The 27,368-nt window shown below is 41.5% G+C and overlaps 1 protein-coding gene across 1 annotated transcript in view; it reads left to right on the top strand.

The window, feature by feature from the left end:
- Positions 1-27,368, top strand: part of AGBL1 (AGBL carboxypeptidase 1) — a gene marked incomplete at its 5' end in the record, with an annotated part of 833,738 nt that overhangs the window by 48,761 nt on the left and 757,609 nt on the right. The window contains 3 exons of the mRNA XM_079914834.1: positions 18,655-18,718; positions 20,353-20,499; positions 23,711-23,842. Of these exons, the coding sequence (XP_079770960.1) occupies positions 18,655-18,718; positions 20,353-20,499; positions 23,711-23,842 (343 nt within the window). The remainder of the gene's footprint in view (positions 1-18,654; positions 18,719-20,352; positions 20,500-23,710; positions 23,843-27,368) is intronic.

The following is a 27,368-nucleotide window of genomic DNA, read 5'->3' as shown; positions in this document are numbered from 1 at the left end:
TCAAGCAAATCATTCAACTTGTTTTGGCCTCAATCTCCTCACCAGGACAGTAGAAATAATGATATCAAAATTGCAAGATGGTTTCAAGGAATTCCCTGGCGGTCCAGTGGTTAGGACTGTGAGCTGCCACTGCAGGACTGCAGGGGGCACGGGTTCAATCCCTGGTCGGGGGAACTAAAATCTCACATGCCATGAGGCAAGGCCAGAAAAAAAAAACCCAAATAAATATAAATAAACGTCACAAGACAGATGATGGTATCAAAAAAAATTGCAAGGTAGTTATGAGGATTAAGCAAGTGATATCTGAAACAAAGTGGGTACTCAATGGTAATATTCATAGTATTATGACCTACGTGGGATGTCAATTCATAATCCGATGCCTAGTTCTTAATTTTCAAACTGCACAGAAGATCTCTGAAAAGCAGCTTTTCAGAGTGGGTCGGGGAAGGTCCTTACTTACTAGATTAGAGAGAACCCAAGTGGTGGAGCAAGGCCATGAGATGATGGGGTCCCTGAAATGGGAGACACGAGGACACCAGATTCAAACTTTTCTTGCTTCATGATTGTGCTTTAGACCAGCTGGCTAAGAATTAGCTGGGTGGTTGACCTCGAAAAGGGCATCTTCTTAGCGTTTTTGGAAACTGCTTGGTTCAGTGGCCTTGCAGAGGCAGGATGGAGCCTCCCTGACCCAGTGCTTTTAATCTTCCCCGTGTGTTTTGGAGGTTGATGCATTCAGAGAGGATCAAGACAGTGAGTGGCAGCTGCTGATTGAACAGGAAGGCAGCAACTCACGTCCTCAGCGTTGGTACTGAACCTTGGGTGGCAGACACCTGGAAGTGTTATTTACTAGCTGTGTTTAGAATTCATTCAGAAAAGTTGAAAACTGTTTGGCACTTCTTTTCAGTAATCCTTAATTCTAACCTGCAAGTTTTGTGCTGTCATTTGTCAACTGTGATTTGGAGAGACTCACAGCCTTCCCAGAAATAGAGACAGTCTTCTTTCCAATGAACGCCATTTAAAAGAAATCAGAGAACATCTCAAGTATGTGATGCTGTTGATTGCTGTCATTATTATTATGACTCAGAGTCTTTGCTATTTACCAAGTGGCAACAAGTGTGCTGGGCATTGAAAAAGGACTCCAAACTGTCTCTGCCCAGAAGACACAACCTCACCATTTTCATAAGTTTTGGTTATTTTTCCCTCTTCTTTTTTTTGTGGTACGCGGGCCTCTCACTGTTGTGGCCTCTCCTGTTGCGGAGCACAGGCTCCGGACGCGCAGGCTCAGCGGCCATGGCTGACGGGCCCAGCCGCTCCACGGCATGTGGGATCTTCCCGGACCGGGGCACGAACCCGTGTCCCCTGCATCGGCAGGCGGACTCTCAACCACTGCGCCACCAGGGAAGCCCTTCCCTCTTCTTTAAGAGCATCCTGCTAAATTAGGAACATCGTGATCTGGGTGGAAAATTTATCCAGGAAGATGCATTTCTAAAGACCTTCAGATCTATTCTTATTCACCATTCGTTAAGCATGGTCATGGCAATATTTATTTACCAACAGCCTATTGAACATTTATTGTGACCTGGGCAGAGAGCTAAGCGTTTTACATCCATTATGGTGTTTCCAACCCAATTGTACCCATGAGCTGGGTACAGTGATTAGTCCAATAATGTGGGGAAGAAATTAAGTTGTACAGAGGTTATGGTAACCAAGGTCTATCTGAATTAAAAGTACATCCTTTAAGAGTACATCCCCCTCCCTTTCTCTACCCCAGCTTCACTGGCCTTCTTTATCTCCCTCACCTTTGCCATGTTTCTACCAGCCATATGACTGTATACTACTCTCCTTTGCCCTGTTTTGTCCTGAGCATTCTTCCCTCCAATCTGCTTCTAGTTAATGCTTGCTTATTCTTCCGCTCTTGGCTTAAGTGTTACTTCTTAAGGGAATCCTTTTCTGATTCATGTCAAATAACCTTATTTTATGGTCATGTGGTGCAATAAACCTGGGCACTTATCCCCACTTGCAAGTTTACATTCCCTTGGGTGACTATTTCGATATCTGCATTTCTAACTAGCCTGAAAGTTTCATGAGGACAGGGACTGTGTATATTTATGCTACCCATGATATTCCTGGCACCTAACACAGTGCCTGGTACACAGAAACTACTCAACAGTATTTGCCAAATGAATAAAAAATGGACCACATTCTAACTTTACCTCATGCTGGACCATGAATACCCTTTTACCCTGAATCCTGGGTAAAAGGAAGAGTATTGGTATTCTTAACAATTAATTATGTAAGACCCAATCTATGACTGGGGCATTTGTCAAATTCTGGGGCCCAAGAACCATGAGGAAAGATCCTAGTGGGATTGCTTATTCTTAAGGTTCCATCTAAGATAGAAAACATTACAGTACATACCATTTTATTTTATTTTGTAATGTTCTGTAATGTTTATTTTATCTTGTAATATTATAAAACCACATCACCCAGCTTCTGTAATTATGGCAAACCTTATTTATATGCCCCATTATTTCCAGCCCAACCTCCATCATATTGAAACAAATCTTATTTCACTTCATTCATAGGTATTTCGGTCCATACTCTTTTAAAACACCTCTCTCTTTTGAACCCCTCTCAACACTGACAGGAAGTTTTTCCTTCTACCTAAACTAAATTTCTAATGATTCAGCCTCTGCCTATTTCCTCTTGTGTGAAGACAGAGAGCTGTTGGTCACCGTTTTTGGTAGAATAACCATTTTTAGTCATTGAAGTTTGTGATTAGAACCCTGTTTTGTCATTCATTACCAACTCCAAATTTAATAATGTCTTTTCTTTAGCCAATGGGCCATTTCTAGAGAGTGTTCAAACCGCACAACTGAAGAACAAATTTATTTTTGGCAATATGGTTTTCTTGGGCTATGAGCTGTGTCCTGGGCTCCTGGCTCATGCATTTGGAAGAGATTCTGTCTTTATTCTTTAGAGACCAAGAATTAAAATTTCATGCGCTTGTTCTTTCCTCTGTGGGAACAGATTAGCAGAGTGTAAGCACTCTATTTCTGTGATATCAGGGTGTTACACAAAATGGGGTAGGGATGGAATTTTTTTTTCTGCCTGTTCAGTAAAATTGGGCCTAGACTTGAGAAAACTGGACGAGGGACACAGGATGCTTTTTCTTCCTCCACTTTAAGTCTGGGATGCTATTGATGTTCCTTATTCATTAACACAGTGCTTGGCACATAATAGGCACACTATACATGCTTGCTCCGTTGCTGGATTGGTAGAAAATTCGAGCTGCATACCTTGTAAACTTCTGTAACAATGTTCTCACTGGAATATACTTGGAGGGTAAATCCTGTCATCGAAGAGAATTAGATAGCGAGACTCTGGCAGATTACATATTAAGTTTCCATTCCATTCCATCTCATCCCATTTTATACCATTCAGAATGTTTACTGAATGCCTCCTTTGTGCAAGATGCCATGCTAGGATCTGGGGATACCAAGGGGAACAAGACAAAATACTTGCTGTAGAGGAGCTCACAGTCTAAAGGGAGTACGGAAGATTAAAAATGGCTGCAAATTCTTTTCTACTCCTCCAATTGAGAGATAGAGATTAATTCCCTCCACTTGAATCTGGGCTATCATCGGTGACCTGATTAACCAATAGAATGCAGCAGAGGTGATGACTGGACTTCTGAGGTAAAGTCAAAAGAGGCCTTGCAACTTCCACCCAGTTCTCTTGGAATGCTTGGTCTGACATGTAAGAAGTCCAAGTACCTTATGACTGTCATACTGGAAAGGCCACATGAAGGCATTCTGATCAACAGTCCATGGTGAGCTCAGTCCTTCAGCCTGCCAGGGAGACACCATCTTTGCCAAGATATCAGACATGCAAGTGAAACCATCATAGATCCTCCGAACCAGTTGTTCCATTTGCCAGCTGGGCGCCACCCAGTGGCCTTAGTTGACACCATGGAAAGTAGAAGAATCTCCCAGCTAAGCCCTGCCCAAATTCCCTATCCACAAAATCAAGAGATATAATAAAAAGGCTGTTGTTTTAAGCCATTAGGTGTTGGGGTGGTTTGTTACCCTGCCATAGACAACCAAAACAGAGAGGCAAGAGAATAACCAGGATCTAGTAAGAATTCTAATAAAAGTATGTGCAAAGTGGATTGTGGGAAATCAAATGTTTAGAGCAAATAATTCTGTTCTTGGAGAAACTGGGCCACTGCATCGCATCACTTTAGAGGGCACTGATTGTGTGATAGTCCCTGAGAATGGCACCCCCTGGAGTTATGCAGTGCCCAGTGTATGCAGACATGTGGAAGTTTTGGGTAATGGGTGCTAGGAAGGCAGGTTATTTGGGAAAACTATAAAGAAAGAGAACTTGAGCTTGGAATTGAAATATAAGTAGGTTTCATGGGCTAAGGAAGAGGCAGGAGAAATAATACTCCAGCAGTGGAAGCAACGTGAGCAAAACTTTGAAGGCATAGGAACCCATGATGGACTTGGGGCATGGTGACTGGTCCTGTGTGGTCAGCATGCTTGGTACTGGGGTCGGGAGGGTGGATGGAGATGAGCCTCCAAAGGTTGAGTGATGTGAAGGGTCTTACACCTTCACGGGGAGTCAGGAGGAGGAAGGCAACAGGGAGACAAAGATTTCAAAGCAAGGGAGCAACAAATTCAAAACAGTATTTGAGAAAATTGCAGTTCAAAACCCCACAGACTGTGAAAGACACTGTTTGTTCTTCCAGCGACCTGCCTCTCCCTGAAAGCTTAGGCAGACACATTTTTTTACAGGAAAGTCTTAAACAACAGGGGATTACTCAGTGATTCATTTAAAAGAATCTTTAAAAGAAAATTGAGGCACGTCACATCCTGCCTTCTTTAATTGCTCATTTATTATTACTGCGGGTGAGATAATGGCTTTGTGTTATTCTTCTAAATAGTGTAAAATATTTGTTGGTAAATATAGCAGTGCATATATTAATGCCAGTTGAGATTTTGTGGAACATTTTTTTTTCCTCCACTGATAGCCATGATTTTTACTTAAAGAAATAAAATGTTGTGCTGATCCATTCTGGCTCAGAGCTGAGTGAGAACATTATGAACTCGACATCTGTATGACGGTACCGTCTCTTAGTGCTGACAGAATGGCAGGATTCTCTAGGTGGGCTGGCCCTAAAGTTTGTGAAATCAATTTCTTTCCTGTTTATTAAGATTCTAATGCTTGGGAAGAGGGCAAGTAGAGGTGTAAATTTTTCTTTTCTCCCTCTTTGTGACAAACTACCCAACTGAAAATAGCTTTTATAAGTAAGGATATTTACTATTTCATGTATCTGAAAGTCTACAGGGAGGTGGTTTTATAGAGTTGGTTCGATGGCTTAACAATGTCACCAGTGACCCAGGGTCACGTCCTCATTCAACAATGTCCCAAATGAGGAAATAGAGGTTTTGGTTTGTTGCTTTGTTTTTGTTTTTAATGTTTTCCTTTTTAAAATTCTGGAGGAAAATCTTCCCTGGAATCTCTCAGCCAACTTGTACTTGAGTTTCTGTATCCAGATCTGGGCTCATCCTCACCTCTAAACCAGTTGTAGGAAAAGGAGAAAGACATAGAGGAGGTTAACTGAGACCCATTTCCTGGGCTGGGGAGAGTAGAAGGTTCATCTTCCATCAGCACACTGCTGCCCTGTGCTTGAAACAAATGGGGTTTTCTGGGAAGCAATTACAGAGGAACAGCTCGTGTGTGTGCAGCCAACTGTGTTGGCCACAGGTCAAACCAATTTAGGGGCAGTGATTTAGTACATTCTGTATGCCCAGATCTATATCCCTGCTGGCAGGTACAACAGAAGCCTAGAAGACAGTGCTTGTTCTCAGGGAGCATTAGTGGGCATTGTACTAAAAGCAGGCAATTCCTTAGCTGGATAAATTAATCCAATAAAATATACTGATTATCTATTACACCTTAGGAGATGGGAATGCAGAGATGAGTAAGACCTAGTCCTTGCCCACAGACGTTCACAATTCCCTTCACCATCTGCTTCATGCTGGAAGTAATTTCATCCCCTAAGGCCGCCATGCTCCATCATGCTTCTCTCTGAGTATACAGGGCTGTAACACAGCTGGAACACTCCTCCCACCCCCCTTCTGCCTGGTTTCCCAGATTTATCACTCATGGACCTGGCTGGGTTAAATGCTCCTTCCCTTGATTCTTCTAGCATCGATGCTTACCTTTATCACAGTCCTTAACCATCCTGGGTCCTAACTGTCTGCCAGCTGTTCACCTCAGCCAGGCCTGGAGCCCCATGAAGACAGATTGTTTCCATCAGTTTGTTTCCCAGCCTGGTGACTGGAACATAGATGATTTCCAATGAACGTTTGCAGGATGAATGCATGAATAATTGAATGAAAGGAAATTAAATGTGTATCTTTCACCCCTCTGCAATCAGTTTCTACTTTATTGGTTTTTCTCTCTCCCTTTTTTCTTTCCTTCTTTCTCATCTCTCTGTTTCCTCTCTGATTTTCCCTTTCCTTGCTCATTATTCACAATTAACTAAGGAATCCTGCATTTAACAAGTTACACAATATTGCGCAGCCTTGCTTTTATCGCTTATCCCCCTCTCTCTTCTCAGAAAGAAGAGCAGTTATGGGGGATCCTGCAGATGGATCCAGAAACATCAGTGCTGACCAGGGACACCATTCCAGGGACTTTGTTTTCTTCTGTGAGCCATCCTTGGGTCCATTTTCAAAGGGCTGGAGTCCTGCTGTGATATTGTGATTTATAGTAAGAAATATATATTTGGTCTTCCTCCTGTTTCTGGCACAGAGCTCCTCAAACCCTTGGAATGTCCTAAGTGATGAGAGCAATAAAGTTGTCTTTTGTTAAGTTAATGAGTTGACTTTTGGACCACACCTAAGGGTGGGAGCTAGTTGCCAGGAGAACCAACCATGTGATTAGATGGTTGGGACTTTCAGTCTGATCCCCTGGCTCCCCAGCACACCCCAAGTCCCCCTCACCTCCAGGGTAGGTAGAAGACCCAGAAGTTGAATCTATAGACTATGTAAAGAAACCTCCATGAAAACTCCAAGGATGGGGTTTAGAGGGCTTCCAGGTTGGTGAACAAGTGGAGGTGCTGGGAGAGTGGTGCTCCTGGAGAGGGCATGGAAACTCTGTGCCCAGTTCCCATACCTTGCCCTGTGCACCTCTTACATCTGGCTGTTCCTGAGTTATATTATTTTATAATAAACTGGAAATCCAGAAAGTGAAATGTTTCTCTGAGTACAGTGAGTGGCTTTAACAAACTAATCAAACCTAAGGAGGAGGTCGGTTGTGGGAATCTTTAATTTATAGCCAGTCGATCGGAGTACAGGTAAGAACCTGAGTTAGAGGGGATCATTGGAACCTCTACTATATAATGAGTTAGTTGGTCAGAAGGACAGGTAACAATCCAGATTTGCCACTGGAGTCTGAAATGGGGGAGGGCAATCTTGCAGGACTGAACCCTTCACCAGTGGACTCTGATGTTATCTCTGGGTAGGTAGTGTCAGAATGGAGTTGAATTGTAGGACACCCAGATGGTGTCCAGAGCATTGTTTGTGGATGCTCTGGAAATTGGAATTGGTACCAGAACCTAAGGCTAGCAAACTCCCCAGGATGATAGATCCGTTGCTGCCCTGCTCCTTGGTTCCTGTTCCCAGATTTTGCGAGACGAAGGAGGGGCGGGGAGCACTGACATGGTGCACAGCTAGGGATGACATTTGCTGGAGGGTGGCTCAGACTTGGGGACTCAAAGAATGTGCCTTCTCTTAGTGTCCAGTGCAGCTGTGATGGGAGGCACCAGAAAAGTATATGCTGAGCCTGCCCTCGTTAGGCCACGGCTCCCAGTGGAGAAGCTCTCAGAGCAAACCCAAGTCTTTTCCTGGATAAGTGTAGACATCAAGTGCCTAGGGATCCCCAGATGTCTCATCACACCTGGAAGATGAGTTAAAGTGTTTAGATTTTGGTATTTTGTTCATCATGGATTTTTTTTGCCTTATTTGATGTGTAAAAATATAGCATTACACTATTATCTTAATTACTGCATTTGAAATTTAAAAATTTGTGCCCAAGCTAGTGTCTCACTTGCCTCACCCTAGCCCTGGCCTTTGCTAGGGTTTTAAAGTGTGACTTCTTGGAGGGTCTTAAGCCTGAAACTGAAGAAAGTATAAGCACCACTCTGCCTAGGGATGTGGTGTTGGACTTCATGGCTCCTTGGAGTCCTTTATGGTTCAGTTTGGTTCGATTCTGAAAAATATTTATTGCACACTTTTCTCTGGAACAGCCCCAGTTCCAGGTGCTGGGAATACAATATACACAATAATTGGGCCTTTCTTTAAGGATTAATATCTAATGAGGGTGGGGTGGGAAGCAAGATTGTACCCTGCTGCCAATGCCATGTGGTATGGATGCTGTCAGAATGGCACAGAATGATGTGGAGACAAAGCAGACTCCAAACCCAGCCTTGTGGGTGGGATTGGAATCTTACGGGAGTCATGGTGCACTTGAAGGATGAGTTGGCATCGACTAGGCTTCAGGAAAAGGGACTAGAATGATCAAAGGTACAGAGGCAAGAAATTACATGGTTTGAGCAGGAAATTATAAGTAATTCCATGTTGCTGAAGCATGTATTTGTGCACAGTTGTTGTAATGAATAATGAAGCTGGAGCGATAACCAAGAAAAGATCATGGGAAGCTTTGGAAACCCCATCCAAACTATCAACTCTATCATGATAGAGTCATGACTTTATCCTATATGTCATGGGGAGTTATTGAGGTCTTTGAAGGTGATGAGGAACGTGACACCTACTTATAGGAAGATTTAAAAGAAAGCTTTGCCTTAAATAACATATCTAAAAAAATAGCATATTAGCGTTCCTTTTTCTCCACATCTTTGCCAACATTTGTTACCTCTTGTCTTTTTGATAAAAGCCATGTAGCAGGTGTGAGGTTGTATCTCACTGTGGTTGTGATTTGCATTTCCCTGATGATTAGTGTTGTTGAGCACCTTTTCATATAACTATTGGCCATTTGTATGTCTTCTTTAGAAAATGTCTATTCAGGTCTGTTGCCCATTTTTAATTGAATTATTTGCCTTTTTTGTTATTGAGTTGTATGAATTATTAATATATTTTGGATATTAGTCCCTTATCAGCCATATGGTTTGTGAATATTTCCTCCCATTCTGTTGCCTTTTCAATCTGTTGATTCTTTCTCTTGCTGTGCAAAACCTCTTCAGTTTAATGTAGTCTCACTTGTTTATTTTAGTTTTTGTTGACAGTGCGTTTGATGTCTTACCAAAGAAATCGTTGCCAAGACTAATGTCGGGGATATTTTCCCTATAATTTCTTATAGGAATTATTATTTTTTTAACATCTTTATTGGAGTATAATTGCTTTACAATGGTGTGTTACTTTCTGTTGTATAACAAAGTGAATCAGCTATACATACACATACATCCCCATATCTCCTCTCTCTTGTGTCTCAATCTCACCCTCCCTATCCCACCCATCTAGGTGGTCACAAAGCACTGAACTGATCTCCCTGTGCTATGTGCCTGTTTCCCACTAGCTTTCTGTTTTACATTTGGTCGTGTATATATATGTCCATGCCACTCTCTCACTTCATCCCAGCTTACCCTTCTCCCTCCCCATGTCCTCACGTCCATTTTCTATGTCTGCATCTTTATTCCTGTCCTGCCCCTAGGTTTTTGAGAACGTTTTTTTTTCTTTTTTAGATTCCATATATATGTGTCAGCATACGGTATTTGTTTTTCTCTTTCTCACTTACTTCACTCTGTATGACAGACTCTAGGTCCATCCACCTCACTACAAATAACTCAATTTCAGTTGTTTTTTATAGCTGAGTAATATTCCATTGTATATATATACCACATCTTCTTTATCCATTCATCTGTCAGTGGACACTTAGGTTGCTTTCATGTCCTGGCTATTGTAAATAGAGCTTCAATGAACATAGTGGTAGCTGACTCTTTTTCAATTATGGTTTTCTCAGGGTATATGCCCAGTAGTGGGATTGCTGGGTCGTATGGTAGTTCTGTTTTTAGTTTTTTAAGAAACCTCCATACTGTTCTCCATAGTGGCTGTATCAATTTACATTTCCACCAACAGGGCAAGAGATTTCCCTTTTCTCCACACACTCTACAAGATTTATTGTTTGTAGATTTTCTGATGATGGCCATTCTGACTGGTGTGAGGTGATACCTCATTGCAGTTTTGATTTACATTTCTCTAACGATTAGTGATGTTGAGCATCTTTTCAAGTGTTTGTTGGCAATCTGTATATCATTTTAGAGAAATGTCTATTTAGGTCTTCTGCCTATTTTTGGATTGGGCTGTTTGTTTTTCTGATATTGAGCTGCATGAGCTGCCTGTAAATTTTGGAGATTAATCCTTTGTCAGTTGCTTCATTTGCAAATATTTTCTCCCATTCTGAGGGCTGTCTTTTCGTCTTGTTTATGGTTTCCTTTGCTGTGCAAAAGCTTTTAGGTTTCATTAGGTCCCATTTGTTTATTTTTGTTTTTATTTCCCTTTCGCTAACAGGTGGGTCAAAAGGATCTTGCTGTGATTTATGTCATAGAGTGTTCTGCCTATCTTTCCCTCTAAGAGTTTTATAGTGCCTGGCCTTACATTTAGGTCTTTAATCCATTTTGAGCTTATTTTTGTGTATGGTGTTAGGGAGTGATCTAATTTCATTCTTTTACATATAGCTGTCCAGTTTTCCCAGCACCATTTATTGAAGAGGCTGTCCTTTCTCCACTGTACATTCCTGCCTCCTTTATCAGGGTAAGGTGACCATATGTGCGTGGGTTTATCTCTGGGCTTTCTATCCTGTTCCATTGATCTATATGTCTGTTTTTGTGCCAGTACCATACTGTTTTGATTACTGTAGCTTTGTAGTATAGTGTGAAGTCAAGGAGCCTGATTCCTCTAGCTCCGTTTTTCTTTCTCAAGATTGCTTTGGCTATTCGGCATCTTTTGTTTTTCCATACAAATTGTGAAATTCTTTGTTCTAGTTCTGTGAAAAATGTCATTGGTAGGTTGATAGGGATTGCATTGAATCTGTAGATTGCTTTGAGTACTATAGTCATTTTCCCAATGTTGATTCTTCCAATCCAAGAACATGGTATATCTCTCCATCTGTTTGTATCATCTTTAATTTCTTTCATCAGTGTCTTACAGTTTTCTGCATACAGGTCTTCTGTCTCCTTAGTTAGGTTTATTCCTAAGTATTTTATTCTTTTTGTTGCAATGGTTATGGGAGTGTTTCCTTAATTTCTCTTTCAGAATTTTCATCATTAGTGTATAGGAATGCAAGAGATTTCTGTGCATTAGTTTTGTATCCTGCTACTTTACCAAATTCATTGATTAGCTCTAGTAGTTTTCTGGTAGCATCTTTAGGATTCTCTATGTATAGTACCATGTCATCTGCAAACAGTGACAACTCTACTTCTTTTCTGATTTCGATTCCTTTTATTTCTTTTTCTTCTATGATTGCTGTGGTTAAAACTTCCAAACCTATGTTGAGTAATAGTGGTGAGAGTGGGGAACCTTGTCTTGTTCCTGATCTTAGAGGAAATGGTTTCAGTTTTTCACCATTAAGAGTGATGTTGGCTGTGGGTTTGTCATATATGGCCTTTATTATGATGAGGTAAGTTCCCTTTATGCTTACTTTCTGGAGGGTCTTTACCATAAATGGGTATCGAATTTTGTCGATATATTTTTCTGCATCTATTGAGATTATCATATGGTTTTTCTCCTTCAGTTTGTTAATATGGTTTATCACATTGATTGATTTTCATATATTGAAGAATTCTTGCACTCCTGGGATAAACCCTGCTTGATCATGGTGTATGATTATGATCCTTTTAATGTGCTGTTGGATTCTGTTTGCTAGTATTTTGTTGATGATTTTTGCATCTATGTTCATCAGTGATATTGGCCTATAGTTTTCTTTCTTTGTGACAACTTTGTCTGGTTTTGGTATCGGGGATGGTGGCCTCGTAGAATGAGTTTGAGAGAGTTCCTCCCTCTGCTATATTTTGTAAGAGTTTGAGAAGGATAGGTGTGAGCTCTTCTCTAATTGTTTGATAGAATTTGCCTGTGAAGCAGTCTAGTCCTGCACTTTTGTTTGTTGGAAGATTTTTAATCACAGTCTCAATTTCAGTACTTGTGATTGCTCTGTTCACATTTTCTGTTTCTTCCTGGTTCAGTTTCAGAAGTTTGTGCTTTTCTAAGAATTTGTCCATTTCTTCCAGGTTGTCCATTTTACTGGCATATAGTTATTTGTAGTAATCTCTCATGATCCTTTGTATTTCTGCAGTGTCAATTGTTATTTCTTTTTCATTTCTTACTGTATTGATTTGAGTCTTCTCCCTTTTTTTCTTGATGAGTCTGGCTAATGGTTTATCAATTTTGTTTATGTTCTTAAAGAACCAGCTTTTAGTTTTTTTGATCTTTGCTGTTGTTTCCTTCATTTCTTTTTCATTTATTTCTGATCTGAACTTTATGATTTCTTTCCTTTTGCTAAATTTGAGGTTGTTTTGTTCTTTCTCTAATTGCTTTAGGTGTAAGGTTAGGTTGTTTATTTGAGATGTTTCTTGTTTCTTAAGGTAGGATTGTATTGCTATAAACTTCCAGCTTAGAACTGCACTTGCTGCATCCCATAGGTTTAGCGTCATCGGGTTTTCATTGTCATTTTTTTCTAGAGATTTTTTGATTTCCTCTTTGATTTCTTCAGTGATCTCTTAGTTATTTAGTAGTGTATTGTTTAGCCTCCATGGGTTTGTATTTTTTAGGTTTTTTCATGTAACTGATATCTAGTCTCATAGCATTGTGGTCAGAAAAGATGCTTGATATAATTTCAATTTTCTTAAATTTACTGAGACTTGACTTGTGACCCAAGATATGATCTATCATGGAGAATGTTCTGTGCACACTTGAGAAGAAAGTGTAATCTTCTGTTTTTGGATTGAATGTGCTATAAATATCAATTAAGTCCATCTTGTTTAACGTATTATCTTGTGTTTCCTTATTTATTTTCATTTTGGATGATCTGTCCATTGGTGAAAGTGGGGTGTTAAAATCCCCTAGTATGATTGTGTTACTGTTGATTTCCCCTTTAGTGGCTGTTAGCATTTGCCTTATGTTTTGAGGTGCTCCTATACTGGGTTCATAAATATTTACAATTGTTATATCTTCTTCTTGGATTGACCCCTTGATCATTATGTAGTGTCCTTCTTTGTCTCATGTAATAGTCTTTATTTTAAAGTCTATTTAGTCTGATATGAGTGTTGCTACTCCAGCTTTCTTTTGATTTCTATTTGTATGGTATATCTTTTTCCATCCCCTCACTTTTAGTCTGTATGTGTCCCTAGATCTGATGTGGGTCTCTTGTAGACAGCATGTATATGGGTCTTGTTTTTGTATCCATTCAGCCAGTCTGTGTCTTTTGTTTGGAGCATTTAATCCATTTACATTTAAGGTAGTTATCGATATGTATGTTCCTATTACCATGTTCTTAATTGTTTTGGGTTGTTATTGTAGGTCTTTTCCTTCTCTTGTGTTTCCTGCTTAGAGAAGTTCCTTTATCATTTGTTGTAAAGCTGGTTTGGTGGTGATTAATTCTCTTAGCTCTTGCTTGTCTGTAAAGGTTTTAACTTCTCCATTGAATCTGAATGAGATCCTCGCTGGTAGAGTAATCTAGGTTGTAGATTTTTCCCTTTCATCACTTTAAATATGTCCTGCGACTCCCTTCTGGCTTTCAGAGTTTCTGCTGAAAGATCAGCTGTTAACCTTATGTGGATTCCCTTGTATATTACTTGTTCTTTTTCCCTTGCTCCTTTTAATATTTTTTCTTTGATTTGATTTTTGATAGTTTGATTAATACGTGTCTTGGTGTGTTTCTCTTTGGATTTATCCTGTATGGGACTCTCTGTTGCTTCCTGGAGTTGATAGACTATTTCCTTTCCCATATTAGGGAAGTTTTCAACTATAATCTCTTCAAATATTTTCTCAGTTCCTTTCTTTTTCTCTTCTTCCTCTGGGACCCCTATAATTTGAATTTTGGTGATTTTAATGTTGTCCCAGATGTCTCTGAGACATTTTATCTTTCAGGTCACTTATCCATTCTTCTGCTTCACTTATTCTGCTATTGATTCCTTGTAGAGAATGTTTAATATAATTTATTATGTTGTTCATCATTGTTTGTTTGCTCTTTAGTTCTTCCAGGTCCTTGTTAAATGTTTCTTGTATTTTCTCCATTCTATTTCCGAGATTTTGGATCATCTTTACTGTCATTACTCTGAATTCTTTTTCAGGTAGACTGCCTATTTCCTCTTCATTTGTTAGGTCTGCTGAGTTTTTACCTTGCTCCTCCATCCGCTGTGTATTTCTCTTTCCTCTCATTTTGCTAACTTACTGTGTTTGGGGTCTCCTTTTCGCAGGCTGCAGGTTCATAGTTCCCATTGTTTTTTGATGTCTGCCCCCAGTGGCTAAGGTTAGTTCAGTGGGTTGGGCAGGCTTACTGGTAGAGGGGACTGGTGCCTGTTTTCTGTTGAATGACACTGGATCTTGTCTTTCTGGTGGTAGGACCATATCCAGTGGTGTGTTTTGGGGTGTCTGTGACCTTATTATGATTTTAGGCAGCCTCTCTGCTAATGGGTGGGGTTGTGTTCCTGTCTTGCTAGTTGTTTGGCATAGGGTGTCCAGCACTGTAGGTTGCTGGTCATTGGGTGGAGCTGGGTTTTAGCATTGAGATGGAGATCTCTGGGGGAGCTTTTGCCGTTTGAGGTTACGTGTAGCCAGGAGGTCTCTGGTGGACCAATGTCCTGAACTTGGCTCTCCCACTCAGAGGCACAGGCCTGACACCTGTCCAGAGCACCAAGACCCTGTCAGCCACACTGCTGAGAAAAGAAGGGATTAAAAAAAAGAAGATAAGAAAGAAAAAAATAAGATATAATAAAATAAAGTTATTGGAATTAAAAATTATTAAAAATTAAAAACTTAAAAATTAATGAAAAAGTAAAGAAAGAAAAGAGCAACCGAAGCAAAAAACAAATCCACCAATGAGAATAAGTGCTAAAAACTGTACTAAAAAAAAAAATGGACAGACAAAACCCTAGGACAAATGGTAAAAGCAAAGCTATACAGGCAATATCACAGAAAGAAGGATACACATACACACTCACAAAAATAGAAAAAGGAAAAACCAATATATATCTATATAAAAAATAAGAGAGCAAAGAAATCAATAAACAAATCTACCAATGATAATAAACTCTAAATACTAAACTAAGATAAACATAAAACCAAAATCAAATTAGATGCAGAAAGCAAACCCCAAGCCTACAGTTGCTCCCAAAGTCCACCACCTCAATTTTGGGATGATACATTGTCTCTTCAGGTATTCCAGAGATGAAGGGTACATCAAGTTGATTGTGGGGATTTAACCCTCGGCTCCTAAGGCTGCTGGGAGAGATTTCCCTTTCTCTTTGTTCGCACAGCTCCTGGGGTTAAGCTTTGGATTTGGCCTGGCCCCTACTTGTAGGTCGCGTGAGGGCATCTGTTCTTCACTCAGACAGGATGGGGTTAAAGTAGCAGCCAATTAGGGGGCTCTGGCTCACTCAGGCCGGGGGGAGGAAGGGGTACGAATGTGGGGTGAGCCTGTGATGGAAGAGGCCGGCATAACATTGCAATAGCCTGAGGCGTGCTGTGTATTCTCCCGGGGAAGTTGTCCTTGGCTTATGGGACCCTGGCAGTGGTGGGCTGCACAGGCTCCCGGGAGGAGAGGTGTGGATAGTGACCTGTGCTCACACACAGGCTTCTTGGTGGCTGCAGTAGCAGCCTTAGCATTTCATGCCCGTCTCTGGGGTCCGTGCTGAAAGCCTCAGCTCACGTCCATCTCTGGAGTTTGTTTAGGCAGTGCTCTGAATCCCCTCTCCTTTCACACCATGAAACAATGGTCTCTTGCCTCTTAGGCAGTTCCAGACTTTTTCCCGGACTCCCTCCCAGTTTTCTGTGGTGCACTAGTCCCCTTCAGGCTGTGTTCATGCAGCCAACCCCAGTCCTCTCCCTGGGGTCTGACCTCTGAAGCCCGAGCCTCAGCTCCCAGACCCCGTCCGCCCCGGCGGGTGAGCAGACAAGCCTCTCGGGCTGGTGAGTGCCGGCCCTGATCCTCTGTGTGGGAATCTCTCCGCTTTGCCCTCTGCACCCCTATTGCTGCGCTCTCCTCCGCGGCTCCGAAGCTTTCCCCCTCCGCCACCCGCAGTCTCCGCCCGTGAAGGGGCTTCCTAGTGTGCGGAAACCTTTCCTCCTTCACAGCTCCCTCCCACTGGTGCAGGTCCCGTCCCTATCCTTTTGTCTCTGTTTATTCTTTTTTCTTTTTCCCTACCCAGGTACGTGGGGAGTCTCTTGCCTTTTGTGAAGTGAGGTCTTCTGCCAGCATTCAGTAGGTGTTCTGTAGGAGTTGTTCCACATGTAGACGTATCTCTGATGTATTTGTGGGGAGGAAGGTGATCTCCACGTCTTACTCCTCCACCATCTTGAAGGTCTCCTCCCTTCTAGGAGTTTTATGGTTTCAAGTCTTAGATTTAAATCTTTGATCTGGGACTTCCCTTGAGGTCCAGTGGTTAAGATTTTACACTTCCAATGCAGGGGCTGTGGGTTCGATCCCTGGTTGGGGAACTAGGATCCCACATGCAGTGGGACCCAAAACTAAAAAAAAAAATCCTTTGATCTATTTCAAGTTAATTTTTGTGAGTGGTGTAAGATAGGACTCCTGGCTATATATACAAAGGAATTGAAAGCAGTGTCTGGAAGAGAATTCTGCACACCCATGTTCACCACAGCATTTTTCATAATAGCCAAGATATGGAAGCAACCTAAGTGCACTCAACAGATGAAGGGGTAAAGAAGATGCATATACATACAATGGAATATTATTCAGCCATGATAAAAAGCATATCCTGCCATTTGCAACAACACAGATGGGTCCTGAAGGCATTAGGTGCAGTGAGATAAGTCAGATAAAGATGAATACTATATGATATTACTGATACATGAAATCTAAAAAAGCTGAACTTGCAAAAACAGAGAGTAGGGGCTGGAGTAGGGGATTTGGAGAGGTGTTATTTATGGGTACAAACTTGCAACTAGTAGATAAATAAGTTCTTGTGATCTAGAAAATTAGCATATTACAGCACAACAAACACTGGCCTGATTTTTGGGAACCTGGCCTGGGCTGTAACTTTGGGGTTTTCTCTGTGGGTCACCACAGAAGATTTGAATAATCCTCCCTCCCTCTGAATCTCAGCGTCCTCTTGTGTATAACAAAGGGTAGAGGGTATCAAGCGTTGCAAGCATCCCATAGAGCATCTATATCATGTGATTTGGTGCTACCCTATGTGTCTCTTGAGAAAATAAAAATTCATCCTTGTCAGTCAGGGAATTCTTTCCGTCGGAACATTTTAGTGGGTTTTGGTTTCTGCTGTTTGCGCTGCATCTAATAGTCCAAGCCTCCTGAAATAAGTGAGAACTATGCTAACTTGGCCCACAAAGCCCCTTTCATTTGCTGTTTCTGCATAAATTATCAATGTTTATTCTCTTGCTCATCTTGCTGATGTTACTAAAAAAATGCGTCCCCAAAGAAGGATCCTGAAGTCTAAATATGGTGGCAGAACCCCTGAGACCTTAACTCAGTGAGTCCCCTCATAGTCATTATTTAAGGAACAACCCTTCAACCATCTCCTATGGCAGGAAGTCTTTCTCAGTAAAAGGAAACACAGCCCTGCCATTCCCATGTGTACCCTGACCATGCCACCTCCTTTCTTTTGCCTTCCTTCTTTTTTTTAATTTTTATTTTATATTGGAGTATAGTTGATTTACAATGTTGTGTTAGTTTCAGGTGTACAGCAAAGTGATTCAGTTATACATATACATGTATCTATTCTTTTTCAAATTCTTTTCCCATTTAGGTTATTACAGAATATTAAGTACAGTTCCCTGTGTTATACAGTTGGTCCTTGTTGATTACCTAGTTTATATATAGTAGTGTGTGCATGTCAATCCCAAACTCCCAATTTATCCCCCCCCCCCCACCTTTCCCCTTTGGTAACCATAAGTTTGTTTTCTATGTCTGTGAGTCTATTTCTGTTTTGTAAATAAGTTCACTTGAATAATTTTTTTTAGATTTTATGATATAACTTAGATATGTTATATCATATGATATATTTCTTTCTCTGTCAGACTCACTTCACTTAGCATGATAATCTCTAGGCCCATCCATGTTGCTGCAAATGGCATTATTTCCTTCTTTTTTATGGCTGAGTAATATTCCATTGTATATATGTACCACATCTTCCTTATCCATTCATCTGGACATTTAGGTTGCTTCCATGTCCTGGCTATTGTAAATAGTGCTGTAATGAACATTCAGGTGCATGTATCTTTTCAAATTAGAGTTTTCATCTTTTCTGGATATGTGCCCAGGAGTGGGATCGCTGGATCATATGGTAACCTTAAGGAACCTCCATACTGTTCTCCATAGTGGCTGCACCCTCACCTTCCTTCTTAAAAATGGCTGCCTGTGCTTTCATTGCAGAGCTCCTCTGACAGGGAGTCCACCCTGACCATCCTCCAGGTTCTCGGAGATCTGCTTTCCGTTGGTGAGTAAGCCATGCCCTCATCCCTTGTATGGTGGACATGGAGGCCTGCAGCTGTGGTGTCTCCCAGGGACCTGTGTAGCATGGGGGTTTGCTCCAGCTCAAGTTTTCTGTGAGAGACAGAATCACCATGGGATGGTTGTACTTTGGGCTCTTCAGTCTTGTCACTCACCCTAAGGTGATCCAAACTTAGGAGGGAATTAGACTCTTGGTGGTGATTCTGTGATACTTCATTTCTGGGGACAAGAACCTCCAGCCCTCAGCAATTCGACCTGTTGCCTCCCCTGCTTCCCTCATCGTGGCCCATTTGGAGAGCCAGGTATTGGCAGCTCCCTTCATGTGTCCAGTGGAGACAGGAAGATGAGGCAGGAGCTGGACTTAGCAGAGTGGTCAGCCACTACATGTTCAGAGATAAGATGACAGAGGTGACTATATTGGCATCAACTGAGTTAACTGGGGCACGCCTCTATTAGCTCATTTCCATGTGAGGGTCTTGGAAAACACAGCTTCTTGGACATTCCAACATTTACTCAGTTTTCACTTCTATGTAGCCAGTCACATTGCATTAGAAAGACGTATTATCACCAAACAGACAATACCGAAGTGAATGTCGCTCCAAAGCCACAAACCCTCAGATTACAGATTCAGGAGGAAGGGTCCATTCATACTGAGGTTTTTCTATAGGCTGTGCTGCCCTCCAGTGGCAGGGTGGCTTCCCTTCTTCTGCGCGAGGTACCCTCTGTAGGTGAAGACCACTTGTCCTCTGTGGTAGTTCTGCCTTCAATTTGTCCAGTGGTGTCTGGAACTCTTAGAATGAAACCTTGGAGTTCTCCTTCTGAAATAGGTACTGATTATTGCCCCTTTAGTAGAGGATGAAAAATCAGAGGGTCTTCTTTGCTAATAATCTCCCACCCTGTTGGCCACCTTTGTCCAAGTGCATAGAGAGTCACGTGGGTCCCCTTCCAAGTTGAAATGTAATCACTGCTTCTGAGCTTGTCCTGGGGCAAGATGTTTAAAACTATTCTTAGGTAGAAAGACCAATATACCTTACCCTAGCCCCAGACACTCTTCAAACTCCCTAGACGTATGATTAGATGTTTGTTTCTCAAGGGATTATTCTGGTTGTTTCCATATTTACCGCACATCTGTTACTAAAGGTCAGCACCAAATAATCATTAACACCATCCATGAAATTATTCCAGATAAGCTATCAAACCAAACCCTCTTGTAGATGATTGAAACGTATAGCTGAGGGGATACTGATCCCTCTTTAATTAAGTATATGATTATACATAAGCCTATATACATATTTCTATACATGCAACACAAGTGCACAGATACACTGAGACTTAATAGATTCTCAGGAAAGTAGATTTTAGGCTCCGCTTATTACAGCTGCTGCAAGTTCTGAAATATTCCATTATTTCTCCATTTCACACCCCACCCCCACCCCACAACCCTGGCCCCTTACCTAATAGCACAACTTTACACAAGTTGCTTCAAGAACTCCACAGTTTTCGTTTCTGGGGTGAAATGAACCAATCCTTGTTCTGTCTCTAGCTGTGGGGTCTGCTTTCTGTTCCAAGGAAATGAGGGTAGTTATTTGAGGCTCAGCGCTCCTCTGCTTTCCCTCTCAGGCACAGACCGGAGGATTTGCTACGTGATCAGCAAGGGTGGTAGCGAAGCCCTTCTGCAGACCCTGGTGGACACAGCCAGGACGACTTCTCCAGACTATGATATCCTCTTGCCCCTCTTCCGGCTGCTGGCCAAAGTTGGCCTACGAGGTACCCATACCCCTGGGACCCAAAGATGACTGAAAGGGCATCTGGGGATGTTATCATGAGAGCAATTTGGGAAGCTTTTGTGGGGGAGTACAGGGAGGAGCAACAGGGAGGTATAGACACCTTGGTGGTGATGGCAGGACCAGCCCCAGCCTCACCTGGAAGGTGAGAGTCCAGGAGAGGTTCGTAGATGTCAGCAAATCCAAGGTACTTAGGTGCTTAGGACAGGACCCAGAGCAGGCATGGACTACATGGGGCATGAGGCATATGGGGGACAGAGGGGAGATACTCCAAGGAGGTTTTCAATCACTTTAAAAATAAATGGAACATTTCTTCAAATAACATCTTATATGGAGGTTCGTTATGTAAATGCATTAATTTCCTAGGGCTGCCGTAACGAATTACCACAAACTGGGTGCCTTAAAACAACAGAAATTTATTTTCTCACAGTTCTGGAGGCCAAAAGTCTGAAATTAAGAGGTTAGCAAGATTGGTTCCTTCTGGAGGCTCTGAGGGAGAATCTCTTACATGCCTCTCTCCTAGATTCTGGTAATTTCCAGCAATCCTTGGTGTTTCTTGGCTTATAGACACATCACTCCAATTTCTGCATCCATCTTCACATGGCCTTTTACTCTTGTGTCTTTCTTTGCGTCCTCTCCTCTTATAAGGATATTGGCCATTGGATTGAGGGCCCATCCAAATCTGTATGATCTTATCTTAAGTAATTACGTCTGCAAAGACTGTATTTCCAAATATGATAACATTCTGAGGTTCCAGGCAGATATGAATTTTGGGGCACGGTTTTCAACTCACTACAATATGTCACATAGAAGTGGAGCTTCCTTGGTTGAAGAGAAGATGGGGGTCTAGAATTCTTTCCACTTATGCCGTACATCCATTTCTCTTTCCTCGTAGAAGACTGAAACACCTCCCTACAACCGTAGAAATTTTTGGAGCACATTTGAAAAAGCCTGGGCACTCAGGATGCATGTAAACGTTGCAAATTAGTCCTAACAGTTAAGCTCCGATTGTGTGCAGTCTTACATAAATCACAGTCGAGAAGCTCAGGTCCTCCAAAAGTTGGATCTTTGATGCTCAGTGCAGGCAGCAGCAGCTGAGGGCACAGGGCTCTGGGATACTCTTTCCTTTCAATGTTTGGAGCTGTGATTTGAGTCCATTCTACATTTCACAGATAATGATTGAGACCCAGGTATCAGCCAGCACCTGCATGAGCATGTTCCAGACAAAACCAATAGAACCAATATTCACTGAATATCTTTTGAATATTCAACAGATTTTTACTCCATGTCTCCCAGGGCTGTGCACTGTTCTAGACACTGGGAACATCACTGTCACACAGACAGATAAGGGGCCTCTTCGCATGGGACTTACATTCAAGTGGGGAAGGGCAGAATAATTAACTAGATTAACTAGATAATAGCAGACAATGATAATTAACTAGATAATAACTGGAAGGAAAAGAAAAGGTGATGTTCCTCTAAGATGATGTGGACAGAGAGAGGTGACATTGGAGCCCAAACTTGAAAGATAAGAAGAAGTCAGCAAAACAAAGAGTGGGCCAAGTGAACTCCAAAAACAGACAGAAAAGACATGATATACACCCTGGTAGTAAATGGCAGAGGCTGGGAAGTCAGATCTGGGTTTTAGGCCTGGCTTTGACATTTATTAGCAGTGTGACCTTGGGCAAGTTACCATTGGGCTCTCATCTACAAAATGGGTCTCAGTACATAATTCTTGGGTTGCTGTAAGGATTAAGCAAGGTTGTATGTTGCCTGCTTAGCATGTGGCGCCAGAAGCTTGATGGACAAGAGTCATGTAGGTTTCATAGGAGAAAGAGAGATGAGTGATGCACCGGGGCAGTGATTTTCAAGTTACGGACCTTGATATTATTATTGTCATAATGACACCTTCTGCCATTAAAGATGGTAGTCCTTGATATTGACATTCAAGCTGTCAGGGGCTGACCTGAACAGAACAGAAATGAGATTGGCTGCTCATGAATGGAGCCAGATAGGTATCTTTCTTTTCTGATAAAGGAAACGGGTCATATGAGTTCAGTCACAATCTCTTTGCCTTTTGGTGTCTTTTGGTCCAGAGATAAATATTGGTAAACGAGGTTTAGGATGTTGTCTCTGTTTTACTTATTTCCACCTGCTATGAATCTGGTAGGGACTGTATTCTTGCAAAAACAAACATGGTGATTTGGGCATTGCACTTTGGAAAGGACACAAACAAATGTGACCGGTGGCACAGTCACATATTATCCCTAGTGGGAGCCAGGAGCATAGAATTAAAAAATATTTTTCCCTTTATTTTTTATGCTTATTACTAATTATTAAATAATATTAATAATTATTAGTAATTATTAAAATAATAATGACTAACCCACAACACTGAATATCAGGTTATTTGGATCAATAATTTAGAGAAATTTGGGGAGAAAATTTTATTTTCTCAAATTATGTTTTCATGTTTTATTATAAAGTTCTCTACCATATAGAAAGATGACCTCTTCTATACCTATCACTTAGCTCTAACCATTGTTAACATTTTGCCATATTTCCTTAACCTATTTATTTTTATTTGAAATATTGTAAGGAAAATTAGAGATAACATTACTCCTAAATACTTTTGTGTGCATTTCTTTGAAAAGAGACGTTTTCCTATATAATCATAATACCATGGTCATAAATCTAACAAAATTAACAATGCATACATATTTATATTCATTCCAGTTTCTTCAAATGTTCCTAGCATGCCTTTTACAGACATGTTCAGAGAAGGATCCAATCAAGGTTCACACAATGCATTTGAATGTTATGTAACTTAAGTATCCTTACTTCTGGAACTGTCTTAAAGGAAGAAATTTATACCGAGCTAAACTGTAGCTCATGTTTGAGGACAACCAGAAACATTTTTACATATAGGGGGTGCAAGTCATACAACCCACAAGACTTCATGTAAATATTACTTGAAGAATAATGGACCATATGTACACCCTCCGTTAGCTATTTTGAGTCATCTGGCTCCAATGGGGACATACTTAGTAGCATTTTCTACTAGACCCGAAAAGTCTCATTGGCCATGATAATCTTCTTCACTCCACCATCTTTGCCTTCCTCTCCCCCACACATTATACAACCTTCAGAATTAATGTGAAACACAACTAAGATGGATTGATCTGTGTTCATAGATAAAAAGTTTGGACAGAAGGCACTGCAATTTGAAGCACTTGATGTGACATTGATTCTGGCGAGGAAAAACCTGTCTCACAGCCAGAACCTTCTCCACTGTCTCTGGGCTCTGCGTGTCTTTGCTTTTAGTGGTAAGCAACTCAATTGTGGCTCTCTGGGGGTGGCTTCCAGATCTGGGCTGGGACACCTGGAAACCATTTGGGGGTGTGGTTGGAAGGAGGGCATGGGTGGAGGACAAATGTAGTCCCAACAAGATAAATGAACCAGGAGGAGCCTTATGTTCTAGAGACCGTAGAGGTGAGAAGTTATTTCTTCATCTCCTTCTCAGCCATGGAGAACTCTTGAGCCGGTGCTTGAAGTGAGAGATCCATATCGCTTTCCCTTGGGAGCTAAAACATTTTAGCACTCTACGTCTCTCTGTCAGTACTACGAGGTGAAAAAGACCTGTGGCAGGGGAAGGCAGACTTTATTCAGTCCTTATTTCCAAGGCACAGAGCAATGTGTTACAGCTGTCAAGAGCGACCCTCACACCACAAGTCCCTGAAGTCACTCATTGCTCATGACATCCTTTACCAAAGTTTATCTCCCACTGCTTCTCAACATAGTCTTTCAGGTAACTTGATATATCATGGCACATGGGTTGATGTTATTTGCCATCTCCTGATTTGAAATATTTCTGATAATCATAACCATCCTGTATGTAGTCTCAGCATTTCATAGCTAACAAAAAAGAAAATGAAGCTTAGAAGAATGAAGAAATTGCTTGAGTTCATACAGATAACTCATAAGGGCTAAGTTTCTAACTGCAAAATTCATGTTTATTCTACTCTTCATACAGATACAGTTATTAATAGATGATATTCTGTACCACCTATTTCAGTGTAAAGAACACGGACTTTTATTTCTCCTTTCGAAGCCCCTTTCCTGCAGAAAAAAAGTGACAACAATTTAGCTGTAATACTCTCTAGAGGAAAGAACATGAGCTTAGAGCCAAGAAGACCTGGGCTTGACTCTGACTTCATTTCTTAAGAGTCATATGATGTGTGCACTTAACCTGTTTAACCTCAGCTTCTTCCTTTGTAAAATTACAGTTGTAATAAGAGCTCATAGACTTAGTGGTTAGGATAAGTAAGATCATGTTCACGGGTAAGTTCGTCACATAATAGTTGCTAAGTAAGTGTTAGTTTTTCTTCTCTGCTCTGATCTTTTCCCTCAGTCCTTTGAAATAATAGGAATCACACACATAAGGGGAGTAAACAGGTGGTGACCTTTTTCCGTAACTGTCCTCAGAACTAACAAAATATTAGGGACATATTTCATTGGTTAACTCCATGAGTAAGCATGGAAGACCCATCAAAAGAAAGTATTTCTAGGGAATAACGAGACAGATGCTTGACTCCGTGTTCACAGACAGAATCTCCACTCACACTCATGTATGTTGAGCAGAAAATCAGAGAATATTTGAGAGAGACTGAAAGAATCTGTCCAAACCCATCTCTAATAAAGGAAAATCTAAGTGAGAAGTTGTGGCTTTGTATAAAGGACAACTCTTATTAATGAGGAGGCAGAAGGTGTGTCACCCCCATTTGGAACTCGGCAGCAGCACGAGATTTGAAGTATCTTATTTTGGTTTCGTAAAGAATAGTTAAGATGAATAACTTACTCTCATTATATATATTGATTATAGAGATCTTGAAGAATTCCTTCAGCAGGGAGCTCTGAAAAATGCTGAGATTTGCCTGTGGGTATGAGGAGGTGGCCATGTGTCTCCTATTCTAAGACAACATTTATTGTATGAACTGTTTCATAAAATATTAAAAAAAGGGCTTCCCTGGTGGCGCAGTGGTTGAGAGTCCGCCTGCCCATGCAGGGGACATGGGTTCGTGCCCTGGTCCGGGAGGATCCCACATGCCGCGGAGCGGCTGGGCCTGTGAGCCGTGGCCGCTGAGCCTGCGCGTCCGGAGCCTGTGCTCCGCAACGGGAGAGGCCACAACAGTGAGAGGCCCGTGTACCACAAAAAAAAAAAAAAAAAAAAAAAAAATTAAAAAAAATACGATCACTCTCTACACATTGACTTTACTGATGAGAGGCAAGAGGAGTTCATGAAGCCCATGGGTTGCTGTCGCTTTGGTGAATTGGTAGCCACTGTTGAATGTTCCAGCAAGTTTTCTAAACAGCTCCTATCTGCAGAAGGAATTGGCTGGAACCATAATGGGTCTGTGACAGCCAGCGAACCATTCGGCAGCTCTCAGATGGCCGGTGAGGTTGCTTATAGAGCTGCCAGAGGTCTAACCTTGGGCAGGCATCCAGCATGGAAGAACTTAGTGAGGACTTTTTATTGTTATCCTCTTTCAGTTCCAAGTCTAAAGTCTCCCATGCTAGAATTCATGCTCTTAAAACTATTTCCTCTCTAACTCTACTTAATACTAGAATTTTGCTGAATCATTTGCCAGGAGTTTACTCCAGCATGTTTTGCCAATTTAGAAGTAAGGACTGAGTTAGTAGCCATGGGAAGAGAAGATTGATGGGCAGAACTAGGATGCCAAATTCTTGAATTTTGATCCATTCAATGACTGCCTGTACTAGCCTCAGGAGGGACGAACGCATAGAGGATATTCCAGGAACACGCACTCCTGGTGATAACTAAGACATCAGCCTCAGTCTCTCTCTGGTGGACTTTACTGAGCTGAACTATATTAGAGACTCCAGTTTTCCATTTTTCCTCCTTTCCTGAGGCTTGGAGCAAGCCAGTATAAGCCTCCCTTGTTTTTATCTCTTTGCTTCTCCCTGACCCCCTTGTTTCCACTCATATTTCCTGGAACAAAGCTGGTACAAAGCACAAGGCATTCATAGGTCTCTGTTTTACTACAACAGTACAGTGAAGGAAAGGAAAAAGAGTCACACCTTGGAAGATAAACTTCTTTCCTTCTCCCACTGAAAGTTTTGCCTCGGGCCAAGATTCCATTTTGTATCCTGTGGGTTCCTCTTATTTTTGACGTGATCAGAGCTCTTCCTAAAGTGAGCTGAGTGGAGTGAGGTGCTGGGAATATTGCAGAGTGGCTGGGGCATCATCAGAGATGAGAGGTTTTGTATCCAAAGTACTTATCTGAAGCCACCAGGATGACCACCTACCCCTTTCGGTCTCTTTCTATTATTCAGATCTATCACTCTGTTTTTATAGCCATCCAATTGGGCAAAAAGGCAACAATTTCTGGTAGTTACCTCTGAGCAGGACCAACTGATTCTTCCTTTGCCATTCTAATGGATAGAGGTATAGTCAAGCCTTAGCCTTTTAGTGATGGGCGATCTGAGTGCAAAAGTTGTAGGGGAACTTGGGACCGGGGTGCAACAAAAAGGGCACTATCTTCTTTATTAGGTTGCTTCTTGAAGTTTTAAAGAAGTCAATCCAAGTTGGATTGAAACTTATCCCATCCACTTACGACTTTTCTTCATTGTGAAGTCTCCAAACAGCAAAATACGTCTAAGAAAGTGTTTTTTAAGATACTGGCTGTGTGTGTGTGTGTGTGTGTGTGTGTGTGCGCGCGCGCGTGCGTGTGCGTGTGTGCGTGCGTGTGTGCGCGTGCGCACGCACACGTATGTATCATATAGGAAGTCGGTGGTGGGTGAAACAGCTTGAACTTAAGTAGTTGCCAGAAA

Source organism: Stenella coeruleoalba (assembly GCF_951394435.1).
Source record: "Stenella coeruleoalba genome assembly, chromosome: 2".
NCBI classification, from domain to species: Eukaryota; Metazoa; Chordata; class Mammalia; order Artiodactyla; family Delphinidae; genus Stenella; species Stenella coeruleoalba.
Note: the sequence above shows the minus strand (reverse complement) of the source record. Positions and strands in the feature narration are given on the sequence as shown.